The following is a 26,645-nucleotide window of genomic DNA, read 5'->3' as shown; positions in this document are numbered from 1 at the left end:
GGTTGCTTCGATTAATCCCCGTCGAGGGAAATGGCTCGGCGGTGCCATGGCACCGAGCGTTCTTCGGAAGCGTCGCCGTTACGTATTTCCGCCCATGGGGCACAGAAAGCGCACGACACGTTGCATAAATCCGACCCTCGTCGGGTCTCGTGACTCGGTTCCGTGACGTTTCCGCAGCGTCCCCGCAAACGTCACGGCACGGCGTGCTGGCGTTAGAACGGTAACGACGGTAACGACTCCGACGATTTCCGGAATCGCACTTTAGGAGTCCCGACTTAACCTCGGCACCGGAGAGAAAAATGGAGCACACAGGTAACGCACGAAACGTCGACGTCGTTTTTATTTTTAGGCAAATTGTAATTACGACGCCAGATTTCGACTTGTTCATAAATTACGTTTTTATACGAACACTATGGTCTGACATTTAATTTTTTTTTAATTTAATTGACATTCAATTCGGGACACCCAGCTCGGAGAGAAATGAGATGAACTCCTCAAAAGTGACGAAAAACGGAGTAGAACGAGTGACCCCCGAATTATTTTAATTTCAGGCAGATTCTTGACATTACGGCAGCGTATTTCGACATAAATCCACATCCTAACGACGTGGGTTTCCGCCGTCCCGACCCAAGGTCTTTCCCGCAGACCGAGGAAAGCGGGGCGGACGAAAGGCGGACGCGCCGACCAAGTGGGACAAGATCTCGAGGATGAGGTCAGACTCGATCTTTTCGAGGCGGCCAGACGAGTCTGATCGAGAGTCTCTTTTTTCCCTCTCTGAGGTCTCCCCCTTCATTTTACGTAAGGTGGTCTCGAACATCTTCGACACCGTCAAATAAACCGACGATTTCAATTCGTAAAAAAATTTCTTAACAAAGGAAAAAAGGCCCTTTTTTAAAAAACTACCAAATAAATAATAATTACGTACAAACTACATATCTATTAACTCCGGAGAAATGGAACGTTCTGCGGATAATTTCGTGGACGTCATATCGATCTTGGCGAGATGCGGTCTACCGGGACGGGTTGAATTTTTTTAGAAACCTGGGATATATCGAATTCATGCCGAGGTAGATGATAGGCGTGACGAATCTAATATTTCTTTATCAATCTACATCCGCGCCGATCGAGACGTAAAAGTTCAGAATTATCGTAAAACCTTCCTCCAAACTGGGTGTACCGAATAATTTGGAGCAACGGCACGTGGAGATGAAGAACGCGAATAAAAAATAAAAAAAAATACGATATGGGTTCCTCCGGAAAGCGACGGAAATTAGAAGTGTCCCCACGCCTGCGTACTCGTCGAAGGACAAAGGCCAGGAGGAATCTTTCTTTGTGTACGCGGTGGAGGGATCGATACTGACCACTGGCGATAAACCGACGTAGTATACTTTCCCTTCACGAGTACTGCCTTAATTCCATTTTCATGTATCACGCATCTACGGCACCGCCATATTGGATTTCTTACAATTATCTCCCCTACCTGGCTTACATTAAAATGCAGGAAAAACACGGAAAAAGAGGAAATTACCCAATTAAATTACCCCGATCGACAGGAGAGATCGGTTAATTTCTACACTAACGATCCGAGCTCGAATCAAGAGATTGGTAGGAAAGACTCTTATAACGATCGTTCGGCTCGAGCGAGCGAAATGTAGGCAGCGGATTACGCAGCGGACGAATGCGGCCTTGACATTAAACGCGGCGATAACCTTTCCCAGTCTCGGGACTCGTCCTCGAATTATCAACGGAAAGAACTAGCGAGAGATCGGAGGAGGTCCACGAGGTAGCTTCTTTCCGAGGACTCCGAATTCCCTCCCCAAGATGAGCGAAACTTCATATAATATCGACATTCTGCGATTAAACCAAGAAAAGTTGTATCGATCCGACCGAATGTTCTTCCGCGTGCCCCGGGACCGCAACTCCTCTGATATTTGTACTTGGGATTGTTTCGTAATTAGTTGGTAATTGGTTGTTGCAGGACGTCGACGGAGAGGCGGTCTCGCATGTTGGCCGAGCGTGTACGCTCGCGTGGATGGAGTCATGCCGAGTGGAGGCACGTCATGCAACCAGGAGTTCACCTGCCGTCGACCTGCCTGCTGGTGTAAACATTAAAAGCAGGACCCCGACCGAGGAGATGGAAAAGAATCCATCGATCGAGGTCCATTCAAACCTGGGGATCCGCCATTACTCGGAAAACACCCCCAGAGACCGAAACTTCATCGAGCCGCGGACACGTTTAATTGAACAACACCAAAGAAATATTCTATTAATTCAAGGAATAATTATTTCACTGGAATAAACTGAAAAATAAATTCCCCTCGTTCCTAAGAACCATTTGCATCCAATTTGACTAAACGAAATATCTCATTAGTTGAATGAAATTTTTCTTCCCAGTTAAGGTGCGAGGTGTTTTTTATAAGAATCTAGGATAAACGTTTCAAAGGAACGTCTCTTCGGTTCCATGAATTTTTTCTTCCTCAGGGTGCAACCCAACTCCCCGAAATATTTAATTGTCCCATTGGCAGGCTGCGTAAGCGACGCATAAGTTGCGTCGCGACGTCTGGCGCGCATTTAAAGCGCCTGCATAAGGGAACGCGCAACGGAGCGAGTTGGGCCGGCGTAAAAAGGAGGAAGAAAATGAGGACCAGCGAGGGACGAGGAAGGAGAGACGGCTCGCCGTTGAACGAAGGGAGAGAGAGAACCAGCCGACTCGCCGAAGAGAGGGAAAGAGAGGCAGCCTTGAACCGGCACCCGCTATAACGTCACCATTAACTATTCGAGTGCTTAACGCTTACGTAGGCGCGACTCGGCATTTAACGCCAACAATGCCCAGAAAAATGCGAAATTCCCCCATAATCTCGGGGACATATTTTCTTTCCCCCTTTGCATATAATTACAGCCCCCCTCAATTTACGCCATTTACTTTTCTTTTTCAAACGTCATTATTTTGTATCTCGTTAAGTATTGGTTTTTGTCCTTGCGGCATTTCTTAAATATCGCATAAAAAATAAAATCTCACGGGTGTCAGGACCTTCCTTACAGTCTCGATGTTCACGGGAAAAGCTTCATGAACAACTGGCCCCTCGAGTACCACTTTCACATCCCCTTAAATGATACCAGGTTCGCTTACAAGGCGACCGATCGGAACCGGGGAAAAGGATGGATATATCGAGACGCTACTCTCGTAAGACACGATAAGACGTCGAATCTGGAACAATTCTTCTTTCTCCTGTATTCGCCGAGTTATCAAACCACGCTCGAGAGTACTATCTTATCGGAGCTCGAGCCGAAATTACGACGTTCGTTTTGCCATAAACCCCGAGGTATCGGTAGCAAGCTGCAGGATAAACGACGGCATACCGTTCCCCGGAGTCGGATAAGAACATGTTCGAGGAACAAACGCGAAAAGTGAAAATTAGCGTCACGAGGTGAGTCCGCTCGCCTCCTCCGAGGGAGGACACTCACATCGTCGTCAATTTACGTCTGATTTACGTAATTTCTCCAAATTAAGAGCACGTTTGAAACTTTACAACGTGAACGTGGAGGCTGCATGGAAGGTGCCGACACCCATGGAATTTTAATTCTTTCAAATTGACTTATAAATGTATATTAAAGATTATTTCTAAAAATTGAAATTTCACGGGTGGCTTAATTTCCAACACGAGGGCGGCGACGAGTACCTTTGATCTCAGCGATGTGAGCATCGTACTCGCTTCTACTCCTGACGTACTCCATCTTGGCGGCGACATTCTGGAAGCTCTGACTCCTGTACTCGGCGTACCACTCCGCAGGAGGTTTGTCGTCTCCTCCAGGAGGACCAGGACTAGTGGAAGACCTCCGAAGAAGACTCTCATCCGAAGGGAAACCAGAGGCAGCGGACGTGGATTTGGTCCCATGGGAGCTGCGTGCCCCATGGCAGTGGCTTTTACAGCTGGAATCCTCCAGGGCGCGCTCTTCGCTGGGGGTCCTGTCGTCGCCCGAGCGCCTGGTCGAGCTCACCACCTCCCTAAGACTCTTTCTGACGGTGATTTTCTCGAATTTGACGAGTTTAGCGCCGTTAAGCTCGCCCTCCTCCACGAGCCTCTCGAAGCTCTCCTCGAAGGAGGAGTCGCTGGCCCTGGAGGAGGGTCTGGAGGCGAACCGACGAGAATGAGGATCGGCCTCGTCGGCCAGATCCTCGCAGCTGGAGGTGCGCCCACCCGACCAAACCTGCTCGAAGAAGCTGACCCTGTCCCTCAGCCGCCCACTACGTGGGGTCCGAGGACTATCGGGCGCGCCCTGGGGAGGCTCCGGGGTGCCCCCCGCCCTGGACGGGGTCGCCCTGGGCATGGCAAGGTGTCCCTTTCCCAAAGATCGTCACTCCCAGTCCTCGATGCTCTTCATATCGGAGCCCCGAGGTTGCGTCTACGTTTATCAGAAATCGCTCCTCCGGAGTGTCATCCCCCTGGGACCGAGGTCTCCCCTCTACGATCTCTGTCCAGTTTAAGGGATTTTCATCCCTGTCCCAAGGTTCGATCCCGATACCCGGTGAATGTTCACCGACCACCCCTGAATCAACTTCACCCTGGAGCTTTTGCGTCTTGATTTTTATAACCGCTCTTATATTTCGCAGGCGTCGAGATTCCGACGCGGGTCACGGTGGGACTGGTGGCGGTCGAGGACACACCCGGACAGTTCAAGGTGTGTCGCTCCACTCTGCCCTCGGTGGTGCTCGCAGTCGCGAATCCGCGGCTCGACCTAACCTAACCTTCCGGCGAGCCGGCACAGCCGGCGGGGCCGGGACGTCGCAGCGCCTTCTAGGGAACTCGTGCGCGCGTGCAGTCCGGCCAGGCGTCGGTTCGATACTGGTGAGGCCTCGCTTTCTACCCGACTCCACGGCGCGAGGGAACATGGGAGCGCGGAGCTGGCAGGGTCGCTCCTTGACTGCTCCTGCGTGTCCCGGCTTCGGCGACCGTGGCGGCGCCAGCGGGTTCCCTTCCCGGTCCCCCGGCGACCTCGCTGACTCCTGCAGTCGTTGCCATGTCCAATCCCGAAGAGACTCTCTCGATCAATCCCTTCGTCCCGCCGCCATCCCGCTTCCGGGCGCACGTGCTTCCGACCCCGGTCCGTCCCACGTGGTTCTTCGAAATCTCGTTTCGATCCCAAAGAAGTGCATTTTTCAGCCACTCGTCTACTAAATTCCACCGGGAGGCCGTTACATTCCGCTTCCATCGATCCCAGCTGGGTTTGGGCACCGCAACGTGCGTGCACGCGTACACGCGCAAGCGAGCACCTGCTCGACCCGCTTCCCATCCCCATTGCGTAGGGCGAGGCGACTTTATTGTCGGCACCATCGATCCCCGAACATAATACTCCGAGATCGCTCCATCCGGGGCTCTAAGGTTACTTAACCTTGCCGAAGTAATCGATAACTGGTTATTATCCACGCCCGACGGGCCGGTAATGGGAAATTGATAAGCGTGGCAAGAGTCTTCTTCGACGGACGAAGAGTACCCCTACCAAGATGGCGTCGCCCTGGAGGGAAGCGCGCGAATCTGTCGACCGTTTACGATCTCCCGACCCATCGGAGATGATTAGCTTCCGTAATTGGAACAGCCGTGCCCGTCGCAAAGTGGATCAACTCGAGTGGAATTGCGTCGCCCGCACGACACGTTATTTACCTCCCTCGCGATCGAACAAACAACCATCCCGGTTCGTCTTAACGAGGACACAAATCTTGCCTTCCGTCCTCCGCGAATCGATCGGGAAGATTCACCACGGCCAAGCCGGGGCAAAGGAAAAAATCTACAGCGCCGTAAATGTCACGGAATCGATGAAATACCGTCGCCTCGTTGGCCAGATTCCCCGAGACATCCACGAGCACTCTTCTAGAGGCCCGTGATAGCACGTGCACTTTTTTCAAGCATGCGCTATCGCGAATCGGTCCGACCTCCGGAAGCAAGGAAGACCGAGGCGAACGTGAATGGCCGAACTCGGCGCTCGTCATTCCTATTTATAAGTGCACGGTCTGCCGTGGAATCTATTTTATTGTATTCCACTTCCCTGTACAGTCGGTGGCATCGGTTGCGTAAACGGCAGGGCCCGATCTCGACCGCGCTCCTTTGGGTCAGTGTCACCCCGGGATGCGTCATGCCGCCCCGAGGAATACCCGGGGTTGGTCTACCCCGATATCCCTTTAAATGCGAGGATTTATCAAATATCTCCGGGTAAACGACGGACGCGTCCTCGTTTGGGGTATCGTCCCAAGGCGATGCCCGACCGTTTACACCGGGAGTTTAATAAAACCAAGGATCGCCCGCGGACCTCTTGGCAGAGGGCAGTTCATTGAGGTGGCGCATGCCAAAATCCTACGACTTTTCGCCGATTGCGCGGTCGAAGTGCCGGGGTCGTTCTATGTTTAATACTAGAGGCGCCGGAATATCCCGAGATTCGATCCGGGTCGAGGATCGACCGGAGTGGGCGGAATTCTCGAATTTGACCTCGGATTCTGCGATCTCGAATTTGGCCCCGGTTCCCATCTACCGGAAAGAGTCGTTCAATAATATCATTAATTAAAAAAATCGAACGTTTCAAGAGATATCGATACACGGGGACGTGAATTCCAAGTCACGTGGAGTCATGGAGGAGTTAAAACTCGGTCTGGGGATTTTGTATTAAACGACGATTTTACGCGAAATTCGATTCTAAGGGTGACTCGAAGAGACGTCGTACTCACCTTGCAGCTGTTGAATCGTGGCTTGGTACTCGGCCAGCTTCTCGTCCACGTAGTCCTGGCTCTGGCTGGCGATGATCTCGGCGGTGCTGGGCCCGCTGGACTCCTCGTCCCCTTGGTCGGGGTCGAGGGGCACCCCAACGTACTCGTACTCCCCGGGCCTGTAGGGCGCGATGAGGTACTCGGGCGGTCCACAGGGCAGGGGCGAGGCCGAGGCGCTTCCCAGAGGGCTCTGGATATCCGGAAATCCGGGCATGAGATTCGGAGCGAAATGCCGAAAAGGGAAATCTCAAGAAGCGAAATAGGGAAAAGTAAGATGAAAAGCGAGATCGCTGCTCACCTGAATCTGCGTCGGCACGTAGGGTCTAGGAATGCCGGCCGAGGGCCACCTGGGTCGGGGGCACTGGATGTACCCGCCCCCGAAGACCGGCGATGCCCTAGGGGAGACGGGTCCCCCGATGGGCACCGGGCTCGCAGGGTGCACAGGGGTGGAGGGCCCCTGGCCTCGGCCGGTCGCGTACGGCGACGCGGGCCTGAAGGGGCTGGGGGCGGCCCACCCCGGGGGGTGGCCGCCCGGCGGCCTCGAGGGGTGCGACATTTCGCGCTACTCCTCTTTCGCGTCCTCTTCGCCCGGTCCACGTGTCAGCATCGCTGCGAAAAGTTACCTCGCGTTATGTCAGATCATGTTACAGGATTTAAGCGGGTGGACACCTCGTGCACCCTACATTTTTTTAAAGCGATGCGCAAGTATCGACGCGACGAACGGAATTTTTTTTTCCTACTTTCCCGGCGGCTAGACTCCCGTCCCCGGCGTTATCTTTCCTAAGATAGGCAAAACGCGTGCAATCTGCCCGCCGGAGTGCCGAGGGCCGGTGATGCAACCTCGCATACGGAAATAGAGCACGTTCGTACTCCACTCTTCTTGGTACTCTAAAACCTCAAGCCCTGACTAGTTCACGGCGTTGATTCGCCGGAGACCGAAATCGATGTCAAGAGCAAAGCCACGGTTGAAAGGTGGAACCGTTTTCGTTAATTCCCACCTTGTCCAGAAAACGACCCTCGATTCCAGAAGTCGAATCAAAGAGCGCTCGGTGGGAGTTTAACGGAGACCCGAGAACTCTGGCTCGGCCGACTTCTCCAGGTCGAAATCAAGATCGAACTCTAACTCGAAACCACGACCTCCGACTCCGGAAGACCGGCCCTCGGAGCGTTCGAGTTCGCGCGTACCAAGTCGGAATACTTTAAAGGCCTTCGGCCGGATACCGACTGGGGTGGTAGGCCTCCTAAATATACCTCTATTTCTATTTTTATACGGCGCTATCCGCGCACGAGACATCGAGTACGAGTACTCTCGGTACTCCCGGGATATTTCAGATACCGACACGAATATTCGCGATGTATCGCCCTGGCGGACGTCACCCGCGACGCCCGAATTTCCCATGTCTACTTAGACTGGATCGATTCCAATCGACCACGTGACACCGTCTCCATCGCCCTCCAAATCCGGGATTTATCGAGTCCGGATCCAGAAAATCGCATATCCCCATCGCATTGACAAGTACGCGGGTACGATTCCGAGCGTCTCTATCGGTACTTAAACTCGGATTTACTGGGTTTGGACCCGATAAATCCGGATTTCGAGGACGTTGGAGACGTGCTCTGCGTCTCCTTATCCTACTTCGTGATTATAGCGGTTCAAGTCGTCCCTAGTCAGCCTTGGGAGACCCTGGAGATACGCTTGTCAGGGACTGACACCCTGACGAGACCGAACCGCAACGAGACTTCCGACGTCGAACGTTGGCGTGTTTAGAAAACTTCGACTCGAGACTAGACAGATTATCTTTGGATGGACGCGACGCCTCTGGATCCTGGACCACCGATGCTCGTTCCAAAAATAAAGTCTTTGCCGAATTGATGATCAGAAATAGTCCGTGGTTCAAAGCGGAAGTCGCGATACAGTTGCTCGCCCGGGACCAAGGCGACGTTATCGAACCTTCTGTCTTTTCATCAAATCGAAACATGGAAATTAAATCGACCCGATAGTCTATTTGTTCTATATACAGGATTGACGGTGTCTATCTATGAGAATCTAATATTTGTCGCCCATGATCGGTCTTGAGCCCCCTTAAGCCTGACTTATAAAACATTCGGCGCACTCACCTTCCTCAGGTCGCACCGGAATGAGAAGTTCGTTCCGAAGTGGTTATTTCGAGCAATGGTACTCGCCTCGGTGCACTCGAAAGTTCCAAGTAAGTTCACAATTTTGGAATCCCAGGTGGGGGTGAAGGCCAGGCGAAGTGGAGGCTCGGCCGAGAGGAAGTCGCGGAACCGAACGTGGACGAGACTCGCCAAGGAGTGGCGAAAAGGGTGCAGAAGTAGAAGAGCAGGGTCGAAGTCGAAATCGAAAAAGATCGTTGCCCTCTAGGATAGAGAAGAAGAACTAGTCGGCGCCGAGACCACGAAGAGACTGGCTACTGGATCATCGGTCCAGGATGGGCGTCGGGTCGCGGGCGTCGGGACGCTTGCCGCCACATTTATATTTAACTTTGGCATCACTCGACTTTCGACTTGGAGTACCCGGCACCATCACCTCCCGTGTCTCTTCTTCCTGCTCTTTTTGACGCGGCGAAGCCACGAAAGCTCGACGTACCTCCGCGCCCTGGCCATTGTTTGACCTCGATCCACCTGCAGGTCGGGATTTCGATGAGAAATCTCGAGGAAAGGTCGCTAAGAGACCTCGCCTCGACTCTTGCTAGGGCCAGCTTCTGTCGCCAACGAAGCTCATCGATAATTTTGGTAATGAATCGCGAGAAGAAGTCCTGGCCTGGTTTCTACTTGCGCGTCACCCTCAAGGTGAACTTAGAAATAAACAGACGTATTCTTTCTCGAACGGTCGGACACGCAACGTTAAAACGCGGTTGGATCGTCGATACGACGTGGAGTCGCGAGATAACGTCACGGCTAATTGTATTCGGCGAGCCTCAAGATTGCCTCCATTCCGCCGAAGATTATGATCGACTTATTGCTGTCCAGGGTGACCACTGCCCTGTTCACCCGGAAGGTCCCCATCACCTGAAAATAAATAAAAAGCTCTCAACGGTGGTTTCGTTTTTTACTCCATTACCTTCCCTTTGAGCAAGTACGCGTCTAACCCTCTTCTCCTTTAAACTGATGACTTCCACGGCACCGGTGCCGGAACCACCGGCAAGGACGGTTTCCCCATAAGGATCGCCATCGAAATACTGCACGGTATATAGGAATTCACCATCCAGAGTAGTGGGTCTATTTTCAGGATTGATGGTCTCGATTAATTTACCGCTCGTCATGTCCCAAATCTGAAGACTTCCTCTCACGACCCAAGATCCGGTGAGAATGTGGGATTCCTATGACATTAAATCACATCGTCAATCGATCTCTATCCAAAATTGTAGAAACTAAAATATCCATGCCCTGAGAAAAACGATTTATCGACTCAAAGAAATATCCACACGAGCCCACAAAATCCTTTATAAATATTTCACACCTTTCGATATGTATAGAATGACCCTTTCGTATCACCTCAAAACAACATTAATTAATCTCCTCAAGAAAATAATTGTCTCTTGCAATTATATACGATTGAGGCAACGATACATATTTTTTTCAGTCAACTAATCTTTTTTCTCAGTCTGATAAGCGATTAATCGTACTCGGACATCAATAGCGTCGCCACAAATGTGAGGTCCCTTGATGCACCTGACAGACCCGGTGCCCACTCTGATGTCCCATATCTAAAAGGAGAGATTACCCATTCAAACCCCCTGGTGAAGAGGTCAATTCTTGATATCGATCAATAATCACCCTGACGGTATCATCCCAGCCACCGGTAATGACAATCTCAGGAAACGTTTGGTGGAACTTCGAAGCGAATATCCTCATCCGATGAAATTTGCTCACCTTCTCTTCCAACAATTCAGCTTCGTCCTTTTTATACGTGGTGATTACCTAGAATCGTTGATATTGTTCGAATCGATCGTGGTGGTTTGAATATCCGGTGATAACGAAGTAAGTGTAATTTGGTACCTTTCCAGTATGAGTGTCATAAAGTCTCACAGCAGCGTCTTTCCCACCGGAAACAAGACGTTCTCCGGTTGCGCTGACGTCGATGGTGTTGACCTCGTTTTTCGGCTCTGCAGAAATCCGAGATTCGTGAAACTCCCCCATGGATCAAAGGATACTGACCTTCGATGAATCGCTTGAATTGACTCGTGTCGACGACGCACATGAAGATGTTGCCACACGCACTGGACGCGTATAAAATTGTCGGTTGGACTGGATTGAAACGACAGCACATTACCGGAAAGGAAGACTCCAACCCGCTCCTCAGGGTCGCCCTTAAGTCTCCGGTTGTACCGTTTCTGACCTGTATTCAGAAGTTCCAAATTTTACGTCATGTAATAAACGTGCTATTCTAAATAAACGTGAAATTTCCCAATTCTGGTCGTGACAGAAAACGACTTGACAAGATGGCCGAAAAGTATGTAAACATCGAGAAAGAGTTTTGTCAAGGCGTGGCGCTCACTTGAATAGCCCCAGTTCCGAATGTAGTAGCCAAAACGTCCCCACTGGGGGAAAATCGAGCACAGTAGAGTCCATTAAATGTTTCTGGGAACCGAATTTCGTTGACTATTCGAGAACGATTCCGGGTCGTGGCTATACTCAGCCTCGTTCTTTGGAGCCAAGTATGGCGTCTCTGCATCTCAGCTTGGGACACCCTTCTGTCCGCTACGATGTCTTTTTTCTCTCTTCCTTCCCCTCTAAAAGACTGCGAATGGGGAGGAATATATTATGATATTACACTTACAATAATTTTACGGTCCCAATAGCATAAACAAAGGGAAGGAAAGTATTCATCTCCGAGTACGTACTTGGACGTCCCGTTCGTTCTCTTGGAACTCGTCTTCTGGTTGGGAAGACTCATCGTTCAAGTTCTCCCTCACTTCCGACCTTTTCGTTTGACTACCTGGTTTCATTTAGGACTTCCCATAGATATTTCCTCTGCAATTCATTTTACGTAATAACGCATGAAATTAATTAAACCTCTAACCTGTTTCCAGGGACTCGTTCTCTCGACGTCGACGTCGATGGCGATGCTTGCGCTTCCTCTCGGAATCGTCCATTTCTTTCCCGCCCTTCTGGCTGAAGATTATTATTTGTAGATGCTGAGGAAGAAACCTTTTTCTCCATCCATCTATCGCAATCAATTGCAATCACCTTAATCGCCGCGACTTTTGTTTGAAAGTCGCTTCGAAAGCTGACCGAAGTTGTCAGCGAGCGAGGAACGATAAACCATAGCGATAAACGCAGACATTTCGTCGCAATATTATTTTGTATGCATTAAATAACACGCTATTAAGGTGATATGAAAGGTTCATTATTTATACATTGAAACGTCAAAATGCTTACAAAACTTTTCGGCAAATTCGGTGCAGCGAATTATTTGAAATCTTAACACGCGATTATGGAGGTTTCAACGAAGGTCTCGAAACTTACTCAATTCCACTAAGCGGAAACAAACCTTTTCCTTGGTTCTTGTTTGGGATAAATAAAAAAAAATTTTCTTCGAAAAATGGAATTTCGCGAGTTTCAAGACCTTCATTGGGATCGCCGATCTCCCACCCAGCCGAAAATGGTGAAAATGTAATTGTTTTTATTGTTTCCTAAAAGTAATGTACATTATTATTAATAAATAAGGCGATACAATATTTAAAAATTCAACACTTCATATACAAACGAACCATTCGTGATGTAAAAATGATACGCAATTACGTAACATCGGTTACGCTTCACAGAGAGTACGGCTTCCTGTGAAAATTAGGCACGGGAGTACAATAGCTCTCTCGTTGCCCGTGCTCAGTTTGACGAGATTTTTTTTTCATTTTTTAATATTTTCTCCCCTCCCTGATTAATCACTTATAGAGGCTACGAAACGTGCCGGAAGTCGCTTCGACCCAGCGAGACCGAAAGAACGATATTTTTTTCCTCGACGAGACGCATTCCTCGAATACAGAATAACGAGAGAGAGATAAAATATACATAAAAAATTACTCCGTACTATCGCGGAGATTAGAAACTTGGCAGAGCTTGACTTGAATAAAAAAAAAAGTGGGGGAAAAAAGAGATTAAAATAAAGAAAGAAAAGAGATCTGCTCGTGGAATGGTCTTAGTCGGAAGTTTTCCTATCTCTACTCAATTGTTCCTTTCGTTGGCGTGACGCCAATTATTTCTCTGAAAAAATCGTAGAAAATAGTTGACACCTACTGAAAAATCCTCGAGCTCGGAGACATTATCATTTGCCGAACCTACTTATGTATCTCAGCCTGGAATGCCGTGGACGGTAAAAATGGAGCTGACTTTATGCAGGGACTGGGAATAATCGCAGTCATCGTCGTCCAGAAATCAGTCGAAGTTTGGTACGGAAGCAGTTTTCCACGTCGGAAAGCGAGAGGAAGCTTTTGGACTCCTGTCTAATTTATGAACGACAGCTCTCCTGGAGGAGGTCCCCGGTGGGCATACTCCTTTTGGCCATTACTTGTAATTAACAGCAAGTTGATGAATAATCACATCTCCTACGATACGCAAACTGTCGATTATCGTGGGATCGAGTCTGTGCTTGAATTCTCCAATCATTGTGTTGTCCAGCCATATCGTCCAGGCATCGCGTTCACAGCGCACACTGCGGATCAATTAATAACCCAAAACAGTAATAACTTGATGAACACAAAATCGGTTTAGAAAATCTGATTACGCAGAACCTTACGTAAGGAGAAACTCTCTTCCCGGTCCCCAGAACAAGTGTCCTTCCTGTCTTTCCTCGCGACTCCAACTTCCATTTTGCCAACAATTCAGAACGACGCACGGCGGCGATCTGCCGTACAAAAATCTCGGATTAAGGTGAAGAGCGATCACCGGATGTGGATAGATGAACTTCCCTTTCTGCAGATTCAAGTAGAACCTGAAACGATCGAGTCGGATTTACACATTCCTCCGATGTTCATTCCGCACCCTGGAGGGAACTTACGAGTGAGGCAGAAGTTTCAACCTGCCCTTGACGAAGAGGCGTGCTCCAGTTCGGAAGCCATTGTTGAGGTCCACGTTTACAGGCATTTCCTGTTACATTGAGCAATTAAATATACATACATTTTAATCATGAGATATTTTTATGCTTACCAGATTTTCTTCGAGAATATGGGTACCATCCAGTTGCAGAGCTGGAGAGGTCTTCAGGATATTCGGATCAGGGTACACGAATCGGACGCATTGTCTCGTCTTTACATCCTCAACATGGCCGGTCACCTCGATCCCAGTTATCGTCTCCAGCGGCACCCTGAAGGCGAACTCGCAGAAATGATCTCCATTCACGGCTATCTGCAAACATTGTTTCTCCTGTAGAGTTAAGAAAGAATTTCCTTCCAGATTACTCTACCTGAAAACTGTTAGGAGAGCAGAAGATCATGAGGTGGAAGTACGTGCTCCTCTTGAAGGAGAAGCCCTGAACTCCGATCGGGGCGCATGGTTCCTCCTCTTCCCAAGTGCCATGTCTTTTGGTGTTTCTGACAACGTACTGTCTATCCAGGCGTGGGTTAAAGTGCAGTGCCAAGGTCTCGGGTGTCTTGCATGTTAGATTTACAGAGAATCTGCAAATCGGGAAAATCGATCAGGCGGTGGAAACGCCGACTCGAATTTTCAGGAGTGCGCCATTAAGGACACCGTGATAAGCCCCGGGATTTACATTTTTCCTTCCTTTCTTTCTGCCCATTACAATTCGAAATTTCTTACGGGTCGTTGTCACGTCTTGTTATTTCCTTAGCGATGTCATTTGTCGACCGAAAAGAAAAAGAAGAACGGAACAAAATCGCCAAAATTCACTCGACATACATTGGAGGGAATCGGTTTCTCTTGCCTTATCAAGCTATGACAATAGTGTTAGGTAACTTATGTATGCATTCTGTTCTTTATCCATTTTCTTGGGAGAAAATCGTGAATACCTAGTTGCGTTAGGAAGTATGTAACCAGTAACAATGATCGTCGATCCCGTCTTTAAGGGATCTAGTTTCCGAGGTTTGTCCAAGTCCTGAAACAGAAAGCGTCGTTTGGCTTAAATTACGTTCTTGAAATGTGGTTCCCTCGTTTCGCCGAACCGTACATAAATCGCAGTCAATGTGGTAATAAAGATCCGGGGCATCGACTTCCGCTGAATCGGCCGAATTCTGTCCTATCGGTGAGCAAGCATTCATTTCCGGTTTCGATTTCCCGACCTGTGTGAGTCGAGCTCAGATGCAGATTTATATTAAAAAAAAAAATAGGAAACTAACCGTCTGCTGATGCGTTAAAGCGCTGCTTTTCCTTTTCCATTTCCATCGTAGGACCTTAATTGGTCGCAGTATCACAGAACTGTTAATTTTTCTACTTTACGAAGACATTTGACATTTGGGGTATCGACTGAACATGCTCGCCATGCTCGAGTGTACCTTGTTCTCGAAATTCGAATACATAAAGCATTTTCTATAGGAGACCTAAGGAGAGGAGGGAGGAAACGTAATTAGGACATATCGTCGGATCTTTCTCTTGACAAATTGCACATTTTATTGACTCAATACGAAACAGAAATCAGGTACAGCGTTTTCACACAGTTGGCAGAAATATGGTTGGTCTACGTTCTTGGATCAAATCTGTCACAAATAGGGGCGTGGCATGGTTTGGGATAAAAGTATAAAGTATCTCAAAAAAATGAAATAAAAATTACATAAGGGTAAGTTGTAGAATCAATGTTGTATCGATGCTCTATTAATATTTCTTAAACTGGTTGATTTAAGTATTGTCAACTCAAGGGAAATCAACATCTATACATACCAATGCTTTCGCCTCTGTATCGACAAGGTTGAAATTTTTCAGGGCTTCTACTTTTAGATTACGGACACTGTTGGACATTTTTTCATCCAACATCTTTGACACTCTTAAAGGATAATTCAATTATGTCAGTATGATATTACTTTTCGTTTTCATTAGAAAACATCGTAATACGGGTAACAGTGTACTTACAGGTTAACTTGAGTGCCACTGCGCGTTCATGAGAACTCCGTAGGATTGAAACGACTCGTGAAAGTGAGGTTACGCTCATGGATGAATTCAATGAATCTTATCAATAGAGATATAAAATGGTTGACACAAGTTTACAGTGCTCCCCCTTTAAGTTAGAAGTATAATTCACGGCTCTACTTTGAATTGGAGAGAGTAAGACACACACTAATGCGACTCAATCGTAAAAGAAAAAGCAAGAGAGCTCTGCGTTTGTGTAAGAAAGAGTGACATGGAGAGATGATGCTTTATCCAGGAAGAAAGGAGAGAACATGCAGGAATACGTGTTACAGACCGAGAAAGAGGAAGATACAAAGAGTCGGGAACAGTCGGGAAACTTCAGCGCCATAGTGATGTAGAGACCACGTTAAAATTAAAATGCATTGTTTCAATGTCACAAAATTCCCCAAAGCCTGTTCTTGTCGGAAACAATCATCCGATTACGTGTGAATTCATAGGCTGTCATCAATGTTACTTATCAAGTCTCGGCCACTTTAAACTTCTTTTGAAATACTTTAGAAACTACAAAGTATTTGCTGCCAATCCTGTTCTGTTGGATCGGTGAATATATATATATATATATGTATATATATATACAAATTTATGTACACATTAATTTTAAACTTTACTACGTCAATTTTTAATTACCTTTCAGTTTTCCCTTATAAGTGAAAAAAGATTACATCTTCTACATTACTATGTGACACGTTGATGGATTCTATTTAAATTACATAAAATGGACATATCCACGAATGCTGAAGTATACATTCCATCGTTCGCCGAAGATCTAACAAAGCGCATTAATAAATCCATCTTGAGGAAGATAGAAAAAGATTTAGACACTTATGAAAAGGTCTCTATCCTGTTTTTAATGGTTGTAGATTATGCCTCTTCTTTTAAGGAAATTTATAATCTATACAATGCTATAGACAATCCAAATCGGCATGTTCTCGTTGACTTTGTGGAAGCACACCCAAAATTCTGGCAGCATAAAGTATTAGAGGCTATTGGTATTATTAAGAATCGGAGTGTTATTTGGAAACTTGGGATCGAGTTCAGTGAAATTGAATTGAGATATTCTAGCCACATTTGTGGATATTCCATGTTTGTAAACGAGGTTGCCAAAACATTATACATGTTCTGTGAATCATTAAGTACTAAACAGATGCAATTATTATTAAAATATATTAGGGAAGATAATGGACCTAGTGACCATCGCTTGAAAAATGTCCCTTTTCTTGAACTTCATATTTTATATTGGGCTCATGTTGGATATATTAGTACCAAAGCAGGTACTTATATTTATGACATTATGTTTTTCTAAAAAAGATCTATCTAACATGTTTATGCTCAGAGATACAAATTTGCTTAATAAAACAATGTCTTTGATTATTTACAAAACTTGATCAAAAATTTTTCAGGAAACCGATGGGATTTGACAAACCTTTTAAAACATTTGAAGAAGTTACAGTTGACAGATAAATCCATATACGGACAATTAGAGAAACATAAATTTATTACCACGGATCAATGGACTGAAATTTTGAACAATGATTCAAAATCTCCATCTCCTGAAAAGGAAATTAATCAGCCAAACAAAAATGAGCCCGTATCCGTTGCAAATGGTGGTCTCTGTTTTATAATTAATCAGATGTACTTTCCTGAAACTCAGGTTTGGCATGAATCAACTAAATAAAAACTTTTACTTCTACGTTTAAGAAATATCTCTTTATCAAAATTTCATTTTTTCTTCTAGTACGAGACTAGGTATGGAACCGATAGAGACCGTGATCGATTGTCTGATACGTTTAAACAATTTGGCTTTGATATTGAAATTCACAATGATTTAACAGAAGAGGAAATATTAAGTGCATTAAGAGGTATCGGCAAAAAGTTTGACAAAAAATACAATTGCTTAGTCCTTTGTATTTTAAGCCATGGTCACGAAGGTATACGAATAGATCATCTGAATACTTGAAAATAATAAATCCCTCTTACTGTTTTAATTACATTTTTTTTTATTCCTGTTTCAGACAGCATTATTTCTACTGATGGAAAGGAAATTCCTGTAGCAAAGATTGAGTCCGAAATATGCTGTGATAAACTTTTAAATGTCGTAAAAGTTGTTATAATTCAAGCCTGCCGAGAGAAGATGTCAGGTTTGTTTAAGACGATGCTTAAATAAAACAACATACCTGCATGATCGTTGCGAAATATAATCCATATTGTTAACAGGTTCTGCAGTTAGAGATGCTATAATACGAATAGGTGATCAAGATTCAGAAGCTTACGCGGATTTTTTCTTATTCTCATCAACAATGCACGGATTCATATCATGTCGTCACAAAATATATGGTAAGAAAAATTTATGTTAATATTCATGTATAAAAAGTAGTCTTCAAATATTAGTTTCTGTATATTGATCTACTAAAACCTTGGCTCAAAAGTGCTAAGAAGGGTATATCAACCCAAAGAGAGTGTTAATAGTTGTTATTATATAGGGTCATGGTTTATTCAAACATTCTGCAAGGAACTAATTTTCGGAACCAAAAATGGTGGCACACTTCTGGAGTGTGCTGCTTCGACTACGAAGAAAGTAATTACAATGGTGAAACAAAATGGAATTGGTCGATCTATGCCACAGCTTCCTGAACAAAGGAATCGTTTAAGAACCCATGAGTTCAAATTTACTTATTACCCAAATGTTTCAGTCTGAATATTGAGTCCTTATGAACCTGAGACAATTTAACGATGTGATCATATTTTTAATCATGTTTAATATACATTGATAAAATGTTTTATATAACATACCAAAGAACTTTATTTCAGAATAACACGAAAGGCTTAGAAATGGCAAATGATTCTCAGTCCAATTTTGTTTTTTGTTTTAGTACAATTTTTCTTTGAGTATGGGTAAAAGCTTCTTCAATTTAAGTGGGTCGTACCTGAAAGCCAACATGATGCACTTTGTATGCTCTACACTGGGTAACCCCATGTCATCAAAGTACTGACATTTATTTTCTTGAATTTGATCTGTGATCTCACGTAAGGCCCGGTTTCCCTTCGGTTAATTGAGACAAATAATCTTTCCTTCATATGGTTTAAACGACCCGTGCTCAGCCGCCATTACTTCTCAGCTCTCAAACGAGACAAAGCCACCGCCATTGTTCCCACATTTCCGCCATGTGCTCGGTGAAAATTTAACCTAGTGCGTAGAATGCTTTTGTAATGAATAAAGTGAAATAAAGTAGTGTTATACTTCGGCGGGGTGAAAATTAATCTACAATGGGAAAATTAAATGTTACAATGCTACGTTACTTGACACATGAGGACTTTCGAGTGCTGACAGCGGTAAGTCTTCTTTTTATGCATTTTGTATTTTTCTCGAGTAATTGATGTGAAAAGCCTTATATTTTTCGATTTCATAATTAATTTGTAAATTGGGGCGTCTTAATATCACATGAAACAAATAGAATTTTATTTTCTTTTTACGAGCATGGTTATAGGTTAGGAAAGCAAGGGTACCCTTTTAAAACATAACTTTCATGCTTCTGGCATAAACTAAGGTTTAACAAAACATTCAATGTTGATTTCAGAATTTTCTAGTTCCTTGCAATCGATTAATTAAACATTCGTTACAGGTTGAAATGGGGATGAAGAATCATGAGCTTGTTCCAGGTTCTCTAACTGCTCAGATTGCTAATTTGAAACACGGTGGAGTGCACAAATTAATGAAGGAACTCTGCAAGCATCGGTTACTCAGTTACGAACGAGGCAAACACTGTAATTATTTTTCGTTGGCTGTAATATTAAATATCACTAACATTCTCTGGGTGAAATCTGTACAAAATTAAAATATTATTCTTTATTGTAGACGATGGGTATCGTTTGACAAATGCAGGGTACGATTACTTGGCACTAAAGGTTTTAGCCACACGAGGAACAGTAGTTTCTTTTGGCAATCAAATCGGAGTCGGTAAAGAGTCTAACATTTACGTGGTTGCTGACCAAGAAGGAAAGCCTGTGTGCTTAAAATTACACAGACTCGGTAGAACTTGTTTTCGCAATATCAAGGGCAAGAGAGATTATCACCAACACAGAAAATCTATGTCGTGGCTGTATTTGTCCAGAATATCGGCTACAAGAGAATTCGCATACATGAAAGCACTCATGGATCGAGGTTTTCCGGTGCCAAAACCTATCGACTTCAATAGACACTGCGTTGTCATGGAACTGGTAGAAGGTGGACCTCTGTAAGTGGGTGATTTAACTCCCTTAATTTAATTGCAGGAAAATCTGTTAAACATTTCATTCCAATCCCATGTTAGGTGCGGCGTGTACGAGGTTAAAGATGTAGAAGCTCTATACGACGAATTAATGGATTTGATCGTTAGACTCGGAAATCACGGAGTGATCCACGGTGATTTCAACGAGTTCAACATCATGATAACCGAAGAAGGGAAGCCCATTATCATCGACTTCCCACAGATGGTATCTACCGAGCACATAAATGCCCAAACCTACTTCGACAGAGACGTCACATGTATTCGCGATTTCTTTAAGCGTCGTTTCGGGTACGAGAGTGAGCTGTACCCAACCTTTGCAGACATATCGTAAGAAATCAAGCATTATTGACAGAAAATATTCCTCCGAACATGTTTCATTTTCTTTATCAATTTTTCCCTTTTTCAGTCGGGAGGATTGCGTAGACGTCGAAGTCAAGGCCAGCGGACTTACCAGGCAGATGGAAAAGGATTTGTTGATAGAAATGGGATTCGAGAAAGAAGAGGATTTGTCCAATGACGAGAACAAAGACAAAGAATCCAATGACGAAGAACCAACGGAGGAGGAGCTCAACGACCTGAGAAGTCGATTTGACAGAATCATGGCAGCAGATTTCAAGACAGATCTTCCGGCAGAGTCGAGTAAACCGCCTCGCCCAGAAGAGGCGTTTATCCCTCCGAGCACCGATAACGTCTCCGAGGACGACTCCGAATTCGTCGAGTGCTCATCGGAACTTCCCGAGTCCCGATTCGAGAGTGCCAGTAGAGTTCAGGGTGCCTTCAGCATCCGCAGTAATTCCACGATACCACCTGACGTGATCAAGAAGAGGACAAAGCAGACTTTGGAGAAACGTCGAGCGAAGGCCACTCCGAGGAGGGCTCTGGCCAAGGGAGAAGCTAGTGCAACGACCAGGATTCGACGAGAAAACCTCGACACCGTGAAGCAGTCCAGTGGGATTTGGGGATGGGAATAGTTTCTCTAAGATATCAGCCTTTCGCCTCGGACTACACTTGAATCCGAGATAATAAACATAGCATATAAGCCACTTCGACTTTACACGATTTTCCAATGCATCGCTATTGAACTTCGCCACTTAAGAATTCGTGTGTGTATCCGTGCCGGGTGCAACCACGGTATAATCTGTAGAAAGCGCATAATTAATGCACTAATCTCGGAGTCGGTACTCGGGTATGCATCCGTGCCGGGTGCAATGTCGGTATAATCTGTAAAAGGCGCATAATAAATTTACTAATCTCGGAGTCGAGACTAGGGAGACGAAAGAGCTAAAGTGCCAGCGATGAGCGCAGTTGGTGGTGGTATATAAATCCCAACTCTCTCGGCATCGAGCATTATTCTGACCGAGTTTGACCGTTCAACATCAACGAACAGCATGGCCAGAGATAACCTAACCGCCGTCTTGTACGGGATCGAGGACATACGTCTGGTCAGTGGACAACCTTGCTCATCCAGCTCCTTTCGCCCATTATTCGTAATCATCTCTGAAAATCATTGTTCTTTTGTTCCTTCTTTTTTTAACGTTTCCGGAAAACCAGGATGTGGGAACATATACGCGATACTCATTGCACCAGGCGCTTTTCCGCGTGCTATTGTAATTTCATCATTCATGTAGTTATCTTCGTTTTTTTCTTTTTCACGTATTAAAGAAAATCACTAGAGGGAAATGGCGGCGGTCGTTCCCGGGTAAAGGCGCAACGGAATGGCCGCGAAAAATTTGCGGAATACGCGAAAATGGCGAGTCTCCAAAGGCAACGACGACGTTGCAACGGCGTGCAATATCGATTTTCAAAACTTAAGTCGGCTTTGTTACGTAAAAGCCGTGAACTTCTATCGTGGAATGATTACAACGCGCTTGTTATTGACCTGTCGGCCCGCCTTTGAGGACGTTTACGTCACGGGTTATCTCGACTGATAATTTGCCGTACCTAGGCATGCCTAGGTGCGACGAATTATTATGCTGGAGTAATTTATTTCTGCGAGCCATGTATTTTGTTTATATATCGAAATATTTATAAAACTGGGTGCACCGAATCATTTAGAACTTTAACACGTGATTATGAAGTTCCTAACGAAGGTCTTGAAACTCTGCCAAAAAAATTGTATTTATCTTGAACGAGAATCAAAAAAGAAATTTCACAAGTTTCAAGGTCTTCATTACGACGTCTATATAATCACGTGTTAAAGTTTCAAATTGTGCGGCGCACTCTGGAGAAGAATTTTAAAAATATTTTGACGGTTTGATGTATAGAATGATCCTTACAATACTTTAAGTGACGCACATGATCTCTGCTTTCAGGAGCAAACACCTATCGAGGAACCGGATGACGATGGTGAGTGATTCCTAACAGTTTTGCTTTTATTTATAAATTTTTTTAGTATAAGAAATACACATGTTCCGACGAGTCGGTTGGACGTACGTTGGGAAATCTCGCAAAGTGGTAGGAAAATGCGAAGGCCGACTTCCTTGAACCCAATCGTAGTTGGTTCGCCACTGACGTCACAAAGCGTCTTGGAGTGCATCGAGAGCTGCGCCAGCACGGGATGCACTTTCGAAGGAAACTGTTAAAAAAGAGAAAACACTATTTGGGCGCGGGACGAATATTTTTTGAATATATTTTGCGAGAAAGTAGGCGTGAATTGATAGCGATTAATCTATTTCAGAGGTCCTGCTGGAGATGTCCTGCGTAGGGATTTGCGGGTCCGATGTACACTACGTCGTTAATGGAAGAATCGGCGACTTCGTGGTACGCAAGCCGATGATCCTGGGACACGAGTCTTCTGGAATCGTCGCCAAACTCGGGAAGAAAGTGAAACACCTCAAGGTTGATATTTCAAAGTGATCTACGCGCAGAAATAGGATCCCGGATAGAGAAATAAGGTGTAAATTTCTAAACCAAAGGACGATTTCACAGGTGGGCGACCGGGTTGCCATCGAACCAGGAGTGCCCTGCAAGAGTTGCCAGTTTTGCGTGAGAGGACGTTACAATCTTTGTCCAGACATGGTCTTCTGCGCCACGCCGCCCGTTCACGGAAGCTTAAGAAGATTCTACAAACACTCCGCCGATTTCTGCTTCAAGTAAACATTTTATCACGTCTCATCTTAAGGTGGCCTTTTTTTTTTCTCTAATTCCGCTTACGTCAACTGGGAATAATTAAAGAGTTATTTGAAATAAAAAATAGGAGACCGACGCGATAAGACCGAGTCAGATGTTTCCTCACATTTTGTACACGCGATTCCTCTCTAATACGTTTCTCTTTCGATTAGATTACCGGATCATGTGACTATGGAAGAAGGAGCTCTTCTGGAACCTCTGTCCGTTGGAGTTCACGCCTGTAAACGTGCCAATGTCACCATCGGCAGCAAGGTGCTAATTTTAGGTGCTGGACCCATCGGCCTGGTCACTCTTTTAGTCGCTAAGGCCATGGGTGCTGGTAAAGTTATCCTCGCAGGTACTTTTAATCCCGTTCAAACATGACTTCGTTGCTGTTGGCTTTAACTCGAAAGTTGCAAGAGTTCGTTTAACATTATTCTTGAGGTACACGTTGCGACATCGTTACTCTATCTCTATCGGTGAGAGCAGCCTTGACGAGGTCGAGGTCAGCAGATAAAACTATCATGTCTGAGTGATCCCGATTAGTAAACGGTAAACATAAACTCCTGCACTTTAGATTTCGTGCCTATCGAGACAGGGTTATAATGGAAAATTTATTGTTAACGCTGAGTCATGATGGTTGATAGTAATTTTTTTTTTTTTTCTTCACTTTTCGGTGATTAGATTTGTTGCAAGGGAGGCTGGATGTCGCCAAAAAAATAGGCGCGGATGATACGCTTTTGTTGAACAAGGATTACTCCGAGGAAGAGACTGTAAAGAAGGTTAAGGATCTCTTTGGAGATGAACCCGACAAAACGATCAATGCTTCCGGGAGTGAATCATCGATCCGTTTGGGAATTTTTGTAAGTAATGAATATTTAATTTATTTATATTCTGATTATTATAAATTCTGAATAATTCATTTATAGGTTACCAAACCAGGTGGAGTAATGGTTATGATTGGAATGGGACCTGCAGAAGTGAAGGTGCCTTTGGTACATGCTCTCGTGAGGGAAATTGATATCAGAGGGGTTTTCCGATATGCTAATGAGTAAGAATGACAGAAGTAGCTTATACTTTCATAACACCTTAATAGTACCTAAGTGTGGTATCATTATTAACTGACTAATATTTCTTAGCTATGCCGACAGTTTGGATCTTGTGGCAACTGGAAAGGTGGACCTGAAGCCACTGATAACCCACAACTTTAAGCTCGAAGAGACTTTGAAAGCTTTCGAAATGAGCAGGTTCAATTGGTCCGAAACTATCAAAGTTATAATACATTGTAAATAATTATTGCTCCCGGATAATCTATATTTTGAACCACTATGGACTCCAGTCATAAGCGGAAAGAAATTAGTTTACCTGACAATCCTGAGTCCATCCACCATTCGATGGTTTGCTGCGCAAATGTAAGAAAATAGAATAATACGCGGCATTAGAAAACAAGCGATATTTATAAATCTAAATATAATATCGCTTGGAACGTGTGCAACACGTCAGCGACTAGGACAAGCGGTTACATTTTTATCCCGTTTTACCAAAATTATAAATAAAACGTTATTCCGTTGACGGGTTGCTTTATCCAAACATTAATCTAAATAAATGGAACATTTTGTCCACACGTTGTCAACTATCTTCCATTTTTAGACATCCCGCATTATGTTCCCGCCATTGCCAGTGAGATCTCATGGTTGGTGGGTAAGTAAAATTCCCTAGATAGTTTTTAGTTTTGTACAGTAAATTACAAGATATTTGACTAGTTATGCACGCGATGTGAATTAGGTGAAAACGGGACTTTACATCTCTGCAGTTTGCAGAATTCGGTCGTCCTTCCCGTAGGAGCTAAACGGTGGCGCCGAGGTGGCAGAAGCGCGAACTCTTTGCTCAACTCAACTATAAAGCGCGAAACCTGTAGAATTTAAATCCAGAACCGAGTCGTCGGCCAAGGAGACGAGTTTAAGTCTATCACGTAGATCGGATACAGATAAATACTCAGAAACGATGAACAAGCTCCCGGAAAATATCCTCTAATTATTCCTTGCCCCAATACCTCGTATTTACGGACGAACAATAAACGGTAGTCGTACCCGTAAACGATCGCGTTTATAGGGAGGTTATGACGCCGTTGCATACAATCCGGGATACAAAATAAAGGAAACCCGAAAAATATCAGAGAACCAGGGACGCGAATTAATCCAGAAACCGTCGCTGCAAAAGGCCCTCCGCCTCGAGGATCCTTTTAGCTGAAAGAAGAGAGGCTAAGCCCCGACGTAAGAGGGCACCCGTTAAATCGTCCCGAGTCCGGTTAGGGGTTGAAGCGACCCCCCGGCGGACCCGTTGCCCCCTTCCGGGCATTGTCTCCCGACAATGCAACCGCGGGATGGGATTTCTCTTTTATTAGCCCTCCACGTTAACGAGTGGGTGCTCCGAGCTCCTCGGACGAGAGCCCCGAAACGCGCCCACCCGCCGCCGCGTCTACGTCCACCACCCGGGGCAAACCTCGCCGCGAACCTAAACAATCGTCCTGGACAACGTCCCAAGCTAGATTAACATTCATTAAGGCATCCTATCCTAAGTACAATGACAATATCGAATATAAACCCTGCGAATCCCAGCGATAGCACCGAAAACAGCATATCTAGGTAGAATAAGTACCCCGGATAATGGCGATAGAGTAAAGAAAAAAAAAATGAAGAGAGAGGGCATCTGGTGCCATTGTTCCCGGACAGGCCGTCGAATGGACGCAGCGTGACTTCTTCCATTAGCCTCCTCGAGCGTCGAGTGGCGCTCGCGATATATTTGCCCGCCCGACGGGAGAGTATCGATGCGTAATGTGTAATATGTTTCCCGGCCGGGCGGGGCGTAGCGGTCGACCGCGCGTCGCGTCGGTGGCCCTTTCATTCGCCGCCGAGACGCGCGGGGGTGCGCCTCGGCTCCCCGATTCCGAGGTTCCTCGGAGCGACTCTCGACGAAGTCGCCGCGGCGAATCGGAGGGAGTCGCGGATGTCGCCTCCGTGCAGGAGTATCCGGGGGGGAGGGGAGGGGGAGGGGGTACTCGGGGATGAATGTCGTGCTCCGACAATGGCTCCTGCTCTCCTCCCCCGGCGCTTTCTCTCCATCTCTCCCGCGGCCGAGTGGAGTGGCTCGCGGAGAGAAGAGAAGTGGCCCCGACCGTAACTATAACCTCCGCCGGAGCTCCCGGTTTCCCGTCAACCGAGAGAGTGGAGTTGGACCCTCTTCGGCGATGAGACACCCTAGGTGAGCCTAATGGGACGATCCCGGCTTCCGGTGCCCTATGCGGCACGGGGCTTTTCCCGACACCTTCGAGACACGCTCGCGGAGGAGTCGGAATTTCTTTCTGGGATCTCCTTTCGAGGTGGTACTCCGATTCCGGGACGAATTTTCTCCTCCGAGATAGA

The 26,645-nt window shown here is 45.9% G+C and overlaps 7 protein-coding genes across 16 annotated transcripts in view; 3 read left to right on the top strand and 4 right to left on the bottom strand.

Annotated features, from left to right (window-relative positions):
* LOC105694784 (nesprin-1) overlaps nucleotides 1-4,838 on the bottom strand; it is an 84,662-nt gene extending 79,824 nt beyond the window's left edge. For all 7 annotated transcript variants that reach the window (XM_023433532.1, XM_023433542.1, XM_023433545.1 and 4 more), the window contains exon 1: nucleotides 3,681-4,838. In XM_023433532.1, the coding sequence (XP_023289300.1) occupies nucleotides 3,681-4,329 (649 nt within the window). In that variant the 5' untranslated portion in view covers nucleotides 4,330-4,838. The remainder of the gene's footprint in view (nucleotides 1-3,680) is intronic.
* A 1,483-nt stretch (nucleotides 4,839-6,321) lies between these two features.
* LOC105694604 (vegetative cell wall protein gp1-like) lies at nucleotides 6,322-9,157 on the bottom strand. Its single transcript, XM_012415453.1, has 4 exons — nucleotides 8,873-9,157; nucleotides 7,053-7,363; nucleotides 6,716-6,944; nucleotides 6,322-6,518 (listed from the first exon to the last, which is right to left on the bottom strand). Exons 2-4 carry the CDS (start codon nucleotides 7,308-7,310, stop codon nucleotides 6,322-6,324), a joined length of 684 nt encoding a protein of 227 aa, XP_012270876.1. The 5' UTR covers nucleotides 7,311-7,363; nucleotides 8,873-9,157.
* A 516-nt stretch (nucleotides 9,158-9,673) lies between these two features.
* On the bottom strand, nucleotides 9,674-11,724 carry LOC105694596. The gene is made up of 8 exons (XM_012415440.1): nucleotides 11,620-11,724; nucleotides 11,274-11,516; nucleotides 10,934-11,114; nucleotides 10,775-10,881; nucleotides 10,553-10,696; nucleotides 10,402-10,482; nucleotides 9,865-10,095; nucleotides 9,674-9,784 (listed from the first exon to the last, which is right to left on the bottom strand). Exons 1-8 carry the CDS (start codon nucleotides 11,722-11,724, stop codon nucleotides 9,674-9,676), a joined length of 1,203 nt encoding a protein of 400 aa, XP_012270863.1.
* A 657-nt stretch (nucleotides 11,725-12,381) lies between these two features.
* LOC105695185 (galectin-6) lies at nucleotides 12,382-15,929 on the bottom strand. Of its 2 annotated transcripts, XR_001103593.2 has the most exons (9): nucleotides 15,794-15,929; nucleotides 15,605-15,707; nucleotides 14,740-14,825; nucleotides 14,178-14,388; nucleotides 13,922-14,119; nucleotides 13,773-13,861; nucleotides 13,512-13,706; nucleotides 13,058-13,427; nucleotides 12,382-12,979 (listed from the first exon to the last, which is right to left on the bottom strand). XR_001103593.2 is itself a non-coding variant. In XM_012416539.2 (8 exons), the coding sequence occupies exons 2-8, from the start codon at nucleotides 15,695-15,697 to the stop codon at nucleotides 13,280-13,282; spliced, it is 1,020 nt and encodes a 339-aa protein (XP_012271962.1). In that variant the 5' UTR covers nucleotides 15,698-15,707; nucleotides 15,794-15,929; the 3' UTR covers nucleotides 12,382-13,279. The 2 variants fall into 2 exon arrangements, 1 of the variants encoding a protein (XP_012271962.1); XM_012416539.2 differs by having other exon boundaries at nucleotides 12,382-13,427.
* Nucleotides 15,930-16,250: 321 nt separating this feature from the next.
* Nucleotides 16,251-18,637, top strand: LOC105695141 (caspase-3-like). 3 transcript variants are annotated; one of them, XM_012416463.2, is made up of 7 exons: nucleotides 16,251-16,390; nucleotides 16,485-17,121; nucleotides 17,251-17,501; nucleotides 17,586-17,778; nucleotides 17,863-17,988; nucleotides 18,065-18,184; nucleotides 18,331-18,637. In XM_012416463.2, exons 2-7 carry the CDS (start codon nucleotides 16,566-16,568, stop codon nucleotides 18,543-18,545), a joined length of 1,461 nt encoding a protein of 486 aa, XP_012271886.1. In that variant the 5' UTR covers nucleotides 16,251-16,390; nucleotides 16,485-16,565; the 3' UTR covers nucleotides 18,546-18,637. The 3 variants fall into 3 exon arrangements, with proteins under 3 accessions (XP_012271886.1, XP_012271895.1, XP_012271904.1); XM_012416472.2 differs by lacking the exon at nucleotides 16,251-16,390 and having other exon boundaries at nucleotides 16,577-16,682; nucleotides 16,759-17,121; XM_012416481.2 differs by lacking the exon at nucleotides 16,251-16,390 and having other exon boundaries at nucleotides 16,591-16,682; nucleotides 17,021-17,121.
* Nucleotides 18,638-19,049: 412 nt separating this feature from the next.
* LOC105695154 (serine/threonine-protein kinase RIO2) lies at nucleotides 19,050-21,158 on the top strand. The gene is made up of 5 exons (XM_012416494.1): nucleotides 19,050-19,180; nucleotides 19,471-19,612; nucleotides 19,704-20,082; nucleotides 20,158-20,442; nucleotides 20,522-21,158. Exons 1-5 carry the CDS (start codon nucleotides 19,115-19,117, stop codon nucleotides 21,084-21,086), a joined length of 1,437 nt encoding a protein of 478 aa, XP_012271917.1. The 5' UTR covers nucleotides 19,050-19,114; the 3' UTR covers nucleotides 21,087-21,158.
* Nucleotides 21,159-21,423: 265 nt separating this feature from the next.
* Nucleotides 21,424-24,795, top strand: LOC105695176 (sorbitol dehydrogenase-like). The gene is made up of 8 exons (XM_012416527.2): nucleotides 21,424-21,557; nucleotides 22,428-22,461; nucleotides 22,793-22,953; nucleotides 23,044-23,207; nucleotides 23,397-23,581; nucleotides 23,908-24,086; nucleotides 24,153-24,274; nucleotides 24,363-24,795. Exons 1-8 carry the CDS (start codon nucleotides 21,504-21,506, stop codon nucleotides 24,514-24,516), a joined length of 1,053 nt encoding a protein of 350 aa, XP_012271950.1. The 5' UTR covers nucleotides 21,424-21,503; the 3' UTR covers nucleotides 24,517-24,795.
* Nucleotides 24,796-26,645: the final 1,850 nt, after the last annotated feature.

Source organism: Orussus abietinus, unplaced genomic scaffold (assembly GCF_000612105.2).
Source record: "Orussus abietinus isolate OABI.00-Male unplaced genomic scaffold, Oabi_2.0 scaffold73, whole genome shotgun sequence".
Lineage (NCBI taxonomy): Eukaryota > Metazoa > Arthropoda > Insecta > Hymenoptera > Orussidae > Orussus > Orussus abietinus.
Note: the sequence above shows the minus strand (reverse complement) of the source record. Positions and strands in the feature narration are given on the sequence as shown.